The 12,272-nt window shown below is 45.7% G+C and overlaps 1 protein-coding gene across 2 annotated transcripts in view; it reads right to left on the bottom strand.

Annotated features, from left to right (window-relative positions):
* The window catches only part of Itgam (integrin subunit alpha M), a 46,213-nt gene extending 46,121 nt beyond the window's left edge, over nt 1-92 (bottom strand). Inside the window, exon 1 of one of the 2 annotated variants that reach the window (XM_075972420.1) lies at nt 12-92. In XM_075972420.1, coding sequence (XP_075828535.1) covers nt 12-39 — 28 coding nt within the window. In that variant the 5' untranslated portion in view covers nt 40-92. The remainder of the gene's footprint in view (nt 1-11) is intronic. The other variant, XM_075972421.1, reaches the window with a different exon arrangement.
* Between the last annotated feature and the right edge of the window lie 12,180 nt (nt 93-12,272).

The following is a 12,272-nucleotide window of genomic DNA, read 5'->3' as shown; positions in this document are numbered from 1 at the left end:
CCCCTACATACCTGTTACCAGAAGAAATTTAAAAGCCATGACTGTAAGGACCTGGAAGACTGTGAGCTGTGGGGTTGCAGGCACCACAAACAGATATTAAGGAAGCCAACAAAGCCAGGAGGGGTAAAAATAGAGAAGTAAGAGGCAAAGGCTGTGAGCAACTCAGAGAGGGCGTAGGCTCAGCAAGCACATAGCCCTATTTAGCCTTCCTCTGGGACAGCATAGCCTGCTCTTCCTCACAAGCCTGTTTCCTGGCCCAAACCATCACAGTCACCACCCAAAAGGTGCCAACTGACCCTCATTTCCCTCTGGGATAGGTCAAATGTTATGAAAAACAAGCTAGGTAGATAGCTCAGGGTCTAGTGACAGGCAGCTCTGGTGGAACCCACGGCTGCAAGACTGGTTTCTAGAATCCCCACATGGAGGCCCAAAATTGTCCATAACTCCAGCCCCAGGGGATCTGACAACCCCTTATGACCTCCACTGGCACCGAACACATATGACGCACAGACCTGCATGCAGATAAAACACCCACGAGCATAAAGTAAAATAAATAAATCTCTTTTTTAAAGAAATAGCCAAGAGTTGTCCAGCAAGGTGGCTCAGTGGATAAAGGTGTCTGTCAATAGGCACCCAACACCTGAGTGTGCACCACACCGGAGACGTTCAACAGTTCCTGTCGTTAAGGTATGCATTTCATTCTAGGTTTTCGATCTTAAAAATAGTGTTTTTTTAATACTTCCTTGGTAGAGGAGACACTGTGATCAGGAAGGTATTTTTCTCAAGGCGAGGCTCACCCATTGCACTTGGGCTGTGTTGAGTCCTGCAGTTTCCCCAATTGCAGGATACACAACCACATCATGCTTTCTCTGCCCCAAAACATAAACAAAACCAAAAAAACAGAGCAAAACAAAACAGTGGTTTCTTTACTCTTTGGAATTTTCTCATTTTTGTTTTTGTTTTGTTTACATCTATTTATTTGGTGTGTTGTGTGTGTGCGTGCGTGTGTGTGCATGTGTGTGTGTGTGAGTGTGTGTGTGTGTGTGTAAATGCTTGTGCATTTCACTGTGTCTGTATGAAGGTCAGAGTAGAACTTGCTGGGGTCAGTTCTCTCCATCTGTCACGTGGGTCTCAGGGACCAAACTCAGGTCATCAGGATTAGTGGCAAGAACCTTGTCACTGAGCCATCTCATGTACATTGTGAAAGTGTTGTCCAAGCTGATCCCTGACTCAAGCGGTCTGCCCACCCAGCCCCTCCCAGTGCAAGGACCATGGGCACACACTACACCGCTGTGCCCAGCTTTCTTCATTCTTTCTCCACACATTTTCTTTTGTTCCGACTTATATTTTCCAATAGCCAAATAGAAATAGATGTTTGTCTGCTAGATAAAAATAAAATTCTGTATAGTTTGTTTCAAAGCTATTCACACATGCACACGCACACACGCACAGGCTGAGAAGATAGTTCAGTGACTTAAGTGTCTGCTGCACAGCGTGAGGGCCTGAATTGGGATCCCCAAAACCCACGTAAAACCGGGGCATGGTAACACCGGCCTGCAGCCCCGGCACTGAGGACAGACACAGGCAGATCCCTGGCTCTCGTTGGTCAATGGGTCTAGTCAATAAGTGGCCACATTCGGAGAAAGACCCTGTCTCAAAAAATAAGGTGGGAGGTGATGAAGGCACCTGAGGACTCCGACCTCTGGCCTAAGCACGGATACACCTGCTTGCACACACAAACACACACACATATACACGCACACACCCATGCAAGTATGCACAGACACCATACATACTCGCATGCACAGAAAATTAAAATGTAAGGCGGAACACATCTGTAACCCCTGCATTCAGAGGCCTCGGATTCACGGTTCTCCCGCTTCAGCCTTCCAACTTCCCACTGCTCTGATTAGAGCTGTGGTCCTCACGCCTGGCTTGCACTTCAAACTTTCATACAAAAGAGACGGGGAGGGGGTGACTTTTATAACTAGAAAGAAAAGAACTGCAGCTGATTTCAACTAACAGGGTGAGGAAAAGAGGAACAAGCCCAAGGACCCAAATGAGAAGTCACCTACGGAATGTGAGGAAGGGTGTTTGTCAGACTCCAAATTCACCGTGAACAGACACCTGACAGAGACAGCCTGGGGAGGAAATGTTTATTTCCTCAGAACTTTCCCAAGGTCCCAAAGTCCACTGTTACTTGGCCCTGTTTCTGGATCCTGCTAAGGTTAAACATGGCGGAAGGCCTGTGTGGTAGAGAACAATCTTCAGCTCACAACATACAGCAGAGTGAGGAAGGGACTGGGCACCGGATGTGAGCTTCCGTTACCCACCTTCCCGGGGTAACAGTGAATCTTGAAAATTCTCAATTCGATGGGATCTGGAATCGACTCTGAGCCTCTCCATGGATATCTGAGGGAATTTCCAGAAAGACTAACATAGAAGTTGCTCCTCAAGGTGGGTGGCACTTTCCAGTGGGTATCCCAGATGTAAGAGGTTGGAGAGAGGATGGCATTGCTTGCCACCTGCCTTCTCGTCTCCATAGGGGTTGTGAATGCACCTGCTACAACCACCATCCTTCACTGGCGTCAGATCCAGCTTCTTTGGCCCTCCGACAGAAATTCTCCAGGAACCTTCCAGGCCTCCAGGCCTCCAGGCCTTCAGCTGCAGATTGAAACTCTTGAGACATCCAGGTTCATGGACTTAGAATTGACACGCTCTCGGCCTCAAAGCACACAGACAGCTGTGGTTGGACGACCCAAGCCCTAGCATGTAAGCCATTCCAGTGAATCCCCTTTTGGTGCAAGCTCATGTGCACGCAAGCGCTCACACACATACACACACACATACGCACACATTAGCTCTGTTCCTCTAAACAGTCTATCACCCAGGGGTGACCACTTTTGCCAAATAGGTCCTACTTCCTGAAATTTCCAGAACCTCCTAAAATAGTGCTACAAACCAGGAACCCAGCATGCAATACAAGCGTGGGGACTGGGGGAGGGCTGTGGACCATTGCTTATCTAAGCCGTAACAGGGAAACATTTAATAGATGAGATGGGTTTATTCTGATAAAATCTGTCACATTCTGACCTCTAACTCAACATCAAGCCGTCAAAGTATGAGCAGCGGCTAAGCGTGCACCGACTGCAAAGATCTGGGCAAGTCTCAGAAGAGCTGTCCAATCCAAAGAAGAGTTCTTCTCAAAGGTCCACAATCCTGATGTCATTTCTGTGGCTGTGATAAAACACCGTGACCAAAGCAACTTCGAGAGCGTTTATTTTAGCTTAAACTTCCAGGTGACGGTTCATCGTTTAAGGGAAGCCAAGGCAGCAACTCAAGCAACTGTCAGTCACACCCACAGTCAAGAGCAGAGAGACTAATGCACCACGCTGCCTGCTCGCTGGCCTTCTTCACACTCACACCGTCCAGGGCCCAGCTGAAACAAAAACAAACCACTAAAAAGCTACTACCCACAGAGGGCCGCTTGTTCCACATCGGTTGGCAATCAAGGTGAGTACCCACAGGCATACCCCAGGTCAACCCCACGGAAACAGGCTCTCAACGGAGGCTTTCTGAGCACGGGATTCCAGGTTGTGGCGAGCTGACGTTTAAAACCAGCCATCAGAGGCTAGAGAGATGGCTCAGCAGTTGAGAACATTTGCTGATCTTGCAGAGGACCTGGGTTCGATTGCCAGCACCCACCGTCTGTAAGCCAGTTCCATGGAGTCTAACGACCTCTTCTGGCTTGTAGGGCACCAGGTGTCCAGATATATATGCAGATAAAATGCCCATACACAGTAAAAAGAAAATCACACCCACCAACAGGTGTGCCCTACCCAGATGACTATGGGTAGGGTGCCAGCCCAGCCACGCCTACTCTGTCTTTCTTTCTTTCTTTCCCATGGCTGAGCCTCTAACAGGCACAAATAACATGCTGGAAGGTGATCTGGAAAACTGGGGACCTGGACAAGAGAAAAGGCTCAGAGAAAATTACTTCTGTAGAAAGCTGCAGCTCAGAACACTAGGACGCTCTGGGCAGCTCAGTTGCCTGCTCGAGGGGCAAGGAATCTAGACACTACAGCTCACATTAGCTATTGGCTGAAGGGTTACGTGAGAAATCCTCCACTCTCAGACCAAACCTGCCCTTCACCCAAGTAGAGCAGGCTCCAGTAGCTGCTGAGTCCACCCGCCCCCGCCCAGATCAGTAATTGATGGTTCTCTTGCATGTCCAGCTTGCATGAGAACATCACGTGTTAAAGGGACACGGATGGGGCAAACACAGTATCTGCTACAGATAAGTATTTTTCATAGTGTTCTGGGGGAGGCTTCACCCCAGCCCCTGGCATCCATATATCCCAAGAGTCTGGAATGTTCCTGGTGGAAGCTCCACCTCAATCCCCCTCCCCCATCTCTCTGTCCCCACCTTATCTCAGAAAGCCTGCCAAACATGGCTCTTCCCCCAGAGATGCTCCCATGGGGTATTTAAACTACCCCCCAGGAAACAGACAGTGGGTGTTTTTGGTCTCTCTTCCCTAGGGATCATCCGGGAGCATTTTACCATTAATCCTGGGCTTTTTCTAATTGGGTTAGATGTGATCTGATTTGGATTGCTGCGTCGGCAGAGAGGCTTACGGGGGTGCAGAAGCTTGTCACGTAGTTCTTCCTATGTGAAGTTTCAGGATATTTTCTGCCTGTCTGTTATCTGACTCCCCTAGTGGACTACAAAAGCTCCATGACAGGAGAGATTCTCGAATGTTCCTCACTCTCTCCAGTGCACAGGTCATACCTAATAGATATCTGTGGGGTTTGAATGAGATCAGCCCTCATAGGCTCATGTTTGCATGCTATGTCTCCAGTGATGAGCTGTCAGGGGAGGGTTAGGAGGTGTGTGGCCTTGTGGGAGCAGGTGTGTTCCCCGGGTGTGTTCCCGAGGGTTCGTTTTAAGGTTTCAAAAGCCCACACAAGCCCAGTCTGTATGTGTGTGTATCTGCATACCTCTGTCTCTCTGTGTGTCTCTGTCTTTGTGTGTGTGTGTCTCTATCTCTCTGTGTCTCTTCTCTGTGTGTGTGTCCGTCTCTGTCTCTGTCTGTCTTTCTGCCTGTCTGTCTCTCTCTGTATCTATGTCTCTCTGTCTTTCTGTATATCTCTGTCTTTGTGTGTGTGTGGTCTCCTGCCTGCTGCCCACTACCTGCGAATCAGACTACAGCTCTCATCTACCTCTCCGACACCATGCCTACCTGCCTGCTACCATGCTCCCCCACCATGATGATCATGGACTCACCCTCTGAAAACTCTAAGCCAGCCCCAATTAAATGCTTTCTTTTATAAGAGTTGTCTTGGTCATGGTGTCTCTTCATGGCAACAAAACAGTGACCAAGACAACATCCAATAAAAATGGACTGGCTAAGGGAGAAAAGTCTGGCCATAGACTGATTGGAAAGCACCATCTGTTCAGGAATTGTAGGACACAATCTAGCCAATGTAATGATTTTGGAGCTCTGAGGTCAGTTCAAAGGATAGCCTCATGGCCATGTTTTGGCAAGTAGTCTCAGGGACTGCAAAATAAGGGAGGGTAGGAGGCAGACTGGAGAAGTTCTTCAGTGGAAGAGGAAGGGGGTGAGGGCCAGGAATAGAGGTTTGACATGACTAAAATTAATTATAAACATATATTACATATATATGTATGAAATTGTCAAACAATAAAATAATAAAAATGAAAACATGAACCGAGAGAGAGAGAGAGAGAGAGAGAGAGAGAGAGAGAGAGAGAGAGAGAGATCTGTGCCAGCCTTTGTCTCTCTGCTTCCTCACTGTGGGTGGGACTTAGCCCCTTGCCTCCTGCTCCAACACCATGCCTTCCCTGACGTCATTCACTGCTCCCTCAAACTGGGAACAAAACAAACCCTTCCTTCCTTAAGCTGCTCTGTTGGGCATGCTGTTACGGCAGCAGCGAAGTGATCTAGTGGAGCAAGGGCAGCCGATCTGGGGTTCTACCAGTGAACGCCCTTCCTTCTCCTCAGCTGCTAATGCAGCCATCAGTCCCTCCAGGAGGAGCATGGCCTCGTGGGCCCACTTTGCCCTTTTATTCAGGCGTGGGTCCTAACCCATGGAACAGTGCTACCCTGGGAACTAGGGACAGATTGTCTCAGCTCAGTTAACACAGTCTGCAAACTCTTACGGACAGGCCAGAGGCTTGCCTGCCCAGTGATTCTACATCCTGTCAGGCTGGCAGTGTTAACCCTCCACTGCCACTGACTGGCTCAGGGCAGCCACTCAGACCGTGGGAGAAGCAGGAAGGCACAAGTTTGGCAAATGACAGCCAGACACAACACACAAGAGAGTGGTTGGAATCTGCTGCAATTTTACTGAATTCATGTTTTCATTATATAGTATTCAAACAAAGAACATATCAGAAGGTCATGTATCATTGGTTGGCACAGTATGAAAGCTTCTTTTAGTCACATTAGCAATATTTAAGAAAAGCATATTATCAGGAACAGGTGTCAGACATAAGACATTTTTTTGTTTTTTTGTTTTTTTTTTTTTTTGGTTTTTCGAGACAGGGTTTCTCTGTGGTTTTGGAGCCTGTCCTGGAACTAGCTCTTGTAGACCAGGCTGGTCTCGAACTCACAGAGATCCGCCTGCCTCTGCCTCCCAAGTGCTGGGATTAAAGGCGTGCGCCACCACCGCCCGGCCTATAAGACAGCCTTTGAAGAGGAACTCTTGTCCTTGGGAACTCGAATCTCAGACGAGTGGTTTCATCTTATCTAAGAATAGAAATTTTCTGCCTCCTTATCGCTATCATGGCCCTTCCTCTTTCTAACCCTTTCTTTAACTCATCTAGGGACCAAATATGTCTAATCAGTTCTCTGCACCTGCTGAAATATACTTTTTTGTACCTTCTTATGCAGCAGACACCATGGGGGTTGGGATCTAGCAAGCCTATCCATAAAGTTCAGAGTATAATATAACAGTCTTTGTCCATCAACATTAACCCATCTATTCCCTTGCTCATCATACACCCTGTGTATGACAAAGGTTTTGCTGTAGTCTTATACATTCCCATACTTTGCTTCCCTATCCCAGAGCTGTTCCTGAAGAGAATGATCCTTGTCTTGTATATATAAAGACTATTATTATTATAAAAGAGATTGTGCAAAGCTCATAGCCCGTTTATGCCTTAGCAGTGACTAATACCGGGTTGTCTGCCATTGACCTCCAGGAAGCCTAGTCCCATAGGACACGTAGCTCCCGTCCGGCATAATGACGTATGTCATGTCACACAGACGACACTGGAGTTGGTGTGGCACTCCACAGCTCGCGACTTCCGGGAGAAAGTGTGGCTAGAAAATGAGAATCATCTGGATCAGTGTCAGCTCTGATACCTGCAACAGCTATCAATCCCCACCACACAACCCCATGGCAGGCAGCTGGGCACACATGTCAAGAGTGGATTACAGTTTACAGAAGCCAGAATAAGAAGTAAGGCTCTAAAGCAGAGCTGAGCCCTCTACCAAAGTAAGAATTGATCTGAGAATTACATTGTTGCCTTTTCCCTTCTGGATGAAGCAACTTCCTGAGGATTTAAAATTCTAGAAGTGTTCTCCCCACTTTTTTTTCTTTTCTTTCTTTCTTTCTTTCCTTTTTTTTTTCAAGACAGGATTTCTCTATACCTTTTGAGCATGTCCTGGAACTAGCTCTTGTGGACCAGGCTGGCCTTGAACTCACAGAGATCCGCCTGTCTCTGCCTCCCGAGTGCTGGGATTAAAGGCGTGTGCCACCACCACCCGTACCTTCATTTGTTTATTGGGCATAAGGGGGTACACACAACTTGCGATGGCTCATGTGTGAAGGCCAGAGCATAACTTGTGTCCATGTACCTTGTGAATTCCAGGAACTGAACTCGGGTTAGACAAGTGTCTTCCCAGGCTGAGCTGCCCACTGCTGAGTCAAGAGTTAAACACCTGCTTCACATTTGCTTCTGGATGGACACAGCTGTTGCGTTCATGAACTTCCAGCCCCAGTGGCCACCTGAACAAGACTTGTATAAGACTGGGTCCATCAATGTTCCAGCATTGGCTGGGGAGGGAGCATGAGCCCTTATCCCTCCCCCTACAGCAGCCGTTCTCATCCTTTAGGGGTTGAATGACCCTTCACGGGGGTCGCCTAAGACTTTCAGAAACATGGAAATTCATATTACAATTCATAACAGTAGCAAAATTGTTATGAAGTATTAATGAGGTTGGATATTTACTTAGTGGGTTATGGAGGGTAAGGGAAAAGGTGGAAAGGGGAGAAGGGAAAAGAGCAGAGAGAGAGGATGGGGGAGGGAAGAAGTGGAGTGAGGCAGAAGCTCTCTCAGAGAGAGAGACAGAAAGGAAGGGGCTTAGGCTACAAGCAGGAAGGAAGATCTGCCTGTCTCAGCAGTGGACAGGGAGGGAATAGGCAGGGCTTGTCTCTTAAAGGGACAGGACAGACCATTACAGTTATGCCATCTTTTCTCGCTCTTAAAATTAAAAAGAGTACTTTATTTTTGATATTACAGAAAGACATTTGAGAGATTTTAAATTTTAAAAACAGTTTTTAAAATACTTAAATTGGGACATTTTTAAGCTTATAAAATGTTTTATATTGTTAATATTTGGACTTAAAATAAAAGGCTAAAAATTAGGGTCACAGTCATAATCACCAAATACTAACCAGAAACTGGGATGTTCATTTCTCATGATGTAGCAAGTCAACAATCTAAGCTGTCTGTCTGACAAAGGGCTTGAAGCAGTTTCTCAGCCCATTGAGTCTTGACCCTTTGGGGGTTAAAAAAATCTTCTTACAGGGGTAGTCTAGGACAACCTGCATGCTAGATGCTTGCATTAGGATTCATAACAATGACAAAAGTGCAGTTATGAAATAGCAATGGCAAAATTTTTTGTAATAAGGGGGTCACCACAACATGGGGAAGTATACTGAAAGGCCAAAGCATTGGGAAAGTTGGGGACCAATGGCTTAGAGAATGTTTCTCTTTACTCAAGGTCTATTCAGGCCTAAGAATGCATGTCTTGCCTCCTTGCCTTTGCTAACTTTGTTAAGCTTGAGCTATTTACATAAACTAAGTCATATAAATGTTTTTATATTGATAATGAAAGGGCTTCAATTCAAGATCATTATTTTTAGGGCTAAACCTGACAAAAATGTAATGTAAAGTCCTAGTCTTATGAAAGCTGTTAGCCTATTGTAAAATGTTAAGAATCACAAGTTAATAGTCATAGACTAGATATACGTGATCTAATCTCCATGGGAAGTAGAAAAAGACAAGATCTCCTGAGTAAACTGGGAGCATGGGGACCATGGGAGAGGGTAGAAGGGAAGGGGAGGAAGGAGAGGGGGTGGAGAAAAGTGTATAGATCAATAAAAACAATTTTTTAAAAAGAAAAAAGAAAAAATAGCCATCCTTATTAATGATCAAACTTGTTAATTATAGTTATGCTATAATTAATTACAAGGATAAACCTTGCTTAGTCCCCTGTATATGCTTTCAAAAGTTAAGCTTAAAATAAAAAGTTGTCTATTCAGATATAGCTGAGCAACCCTCAAATACTTTAGAGATCTGCAAAATATGGCATTTAAAATGTTGTTATGTCAACCTTTAATCCCAGCATTTAGGAGGCAGAGGCAGGCAGATCTCTGTGAGTTAGAGGCCAGCCTGGTCTACAAGAGCTAGTTTCAGGACAGCTAGAACTGTTACACAGAGAAACCCTGTCTCAAAAAAAACAAAACAAAAAACCTTGTTATATCAGACAGAGACTCCAGATGCTGGCAGTGACCGAAGGTCCCCAAAGAAAATTACAGGGCACCACAATGCTTCCACCTGGATTTGACAACACTGACCACTGGGCAAGATAGCCCAATGCAACGCCTGCCACCAGGACCTGACCCAGACTGTGGACAAGCAGTAGGACACTGAAGAATAGACGGCACCCCTTTTGCCTAGACAAAATAATGTTGGTCTTACCCATGTTCCTCCACAAAAAAGACTCTCACCTTATGGGCCTGCTGTTGCTCTGATACTTCTGCCTCAACACTGTGGAGACTTGGGTATGGCTAACTGGGTAACTGGTTAGTCCCTATCATTTTTAATAGATTCAGAAGCTGCTTGGTCTGCACCCAGGTATAATATATCCTTCTCAGATCTCTGATAGTATTGACAGTTGGGCTAGCTTTAACTTTGTCCACTTAACAGCAGGCAATCAGGTTCTTCCCCTAGTCTACAGCCAGATTGTTAGCTCATTTCATATGTAAAAATCAAGAGTTGCTTTTTCTAGAGCTACTAGGTCTCCTGCTGAAAAGAATTAGACAAGTTTGCCTTGCTAACAGGCTTCATATTAAAAAATAAATAGGTTTCAGATGTAACTGATTGGAAGCATCACCCCAGTCCCTGGCATCCATCCTAGGAGCACCAATGGAGCAGAAAGCTCCATTTCAAACCCCCTCCCCTGGGAGTTGCCTTGGTCCGGACTCCACCTCCAGGAAGCCTGCCAAGTGCTGACCCCTCCCCAGGGAGGGTCAGGATCACTTCCACAGGCTATTTAGGCTTGTGATGGAAAAAGGAACACATGGTCTTGGATTTCATGTGGCCTCCCCCACCTCCCACCCACCACCCCACACCATGCTCTTGGCCACCCAGGAGCACTGTATTTATTAAACATGGGCATCTTTGATTCGTTCTAATCTGGTCTTATTGAAGTTATTTGCATTGGCAGAGATGTTCCTCTTAAAAAATATTCCTAACAATAACTTTTCACTAAATATATATATGATTTGGAATGACTTTTCTCAGTAATAACTGCTTATGTCTTTGGTAAATTATTAGATTAAAAAACAAGGAATTCATATTTCTTCCCCTTCTATGGTATAGCTATGATAAGCTAATAGACTTTAAGGTACTTCTCATTGGGCTAAAGACATCTCCGTCCGGTCTGTACCTGTCTCTCTGGCCAGAGGAAAATGTACATGCTGCTCCCCAAGTCTGCAGCTTTTGCCAGGACTCAAATGAGTCCTGCTGTTTTACAGACACCATTGCCTGCTAGTTCTGCTATGTGGATTTCAGTATAGAGTGGTGATACTAATATACCTGTCCTTTTGTAAAACAAAAATTCATATAGGCTTCAGGGAAAAAAAACCTGGATCCACTTCTCACAGGTCAAAAGGATTCCCGATAAGTACAGCCCAAGTTTTTCCTATCTGTCTATTCCTGGGAATGATATTTTCCTCTCTCCTGGTCTTAGGACTCCTTCCCTTCCCACTTACAAAGACTATGGACCTGAAAGTTTCAAATGTAATATGTTACAGTAAGTTCATAAATTTTAACTTCTGCTCCTAGTTTAAACTTGTCTCAACAGGTTTCCACATGGCTGACTGACAAGCATGATCAAAGCATCAGCCGCTGACTACACCCTGCCTCAAAACTGCAAGCCCTGGACTTGCTGAAAGCTGATGTGGACCAGTCCAGCCTATGTGAATGTTCCCTGTCTCTTCAGCGCAGCCAAAGGACCAGATGCTTCTGATGAGTGCCCCATTGCCTGAGTCCCTCCTTACCCTTGGCCAGCCTTTCAGCCTTCTTGGGCCCTGATAACAACGTCCAATGACAGCTCAAAGTAGTAACAGAAAAGAACTCTGCGCTCCTAGCCCAATAGGTTCAAATGCTGAGACAAGGGGTAACTTCTTGACATGGGGGACAAAATGGCTACCCATAATTCCCATTGATAAACCAGGAAAATAGACCCAGAGTTGTCAATTAATGGATTTATTAATTAAAATGGTTCTACAAGAAGATAAGACACTTTGGTTCTTTATGCAGAACCACAGAGGTCGTTCAGAATTATAATTTGTGTTAGAAATGTTTCCTAATGCAAGCTCTCTGCCGATGCAAATTCCCAATTAAGCCAAATCAAAATAAGCCAAATTAAGAAATGTCCAGGTTTAATGGGATTCCTGCGCTTTTTAATTTAATTTAATGGGGGAACCGGGAGGCCTCAAACACAACCACCAGGAGGAAGGAAACGGGACCACGTGATTCTCTTTTGGAAGTTCACTTGAATACTCTGTGGGAGTGGTCCTGACTCCCCAGAGAGGGGCCAGGATCTGGCATGCTGGGATTTGGAGTCCAGACCAAAACAACTCTCATGCTGGGATAGGTGCGAGGGGCTGGGGTCTATGCTCCCAATTTAACAATTTGATTATACTCAAAGTTCAGAGCTACAGGGCCTGATAGC

The sequence above is a fragment of the Microtus pennsylvanicus genome, chromosome 5, assembly GCF_037038515.1.
Source record: "Microtus pennsylvanicus isolate mMicPen1 chromosome 5, mMicPen1.hap1, whole genome shotgun sequence".
NCBI classification, from domain to species: Eukaryota; Metazoa; Chordata; class Mammalia; order Rodentia; family Cricetidae; genus Microtus; species Microtus pennsylvanicus.
This window is presented reverse-complemented; position numbering and strand designations above follow the sequence as displayed.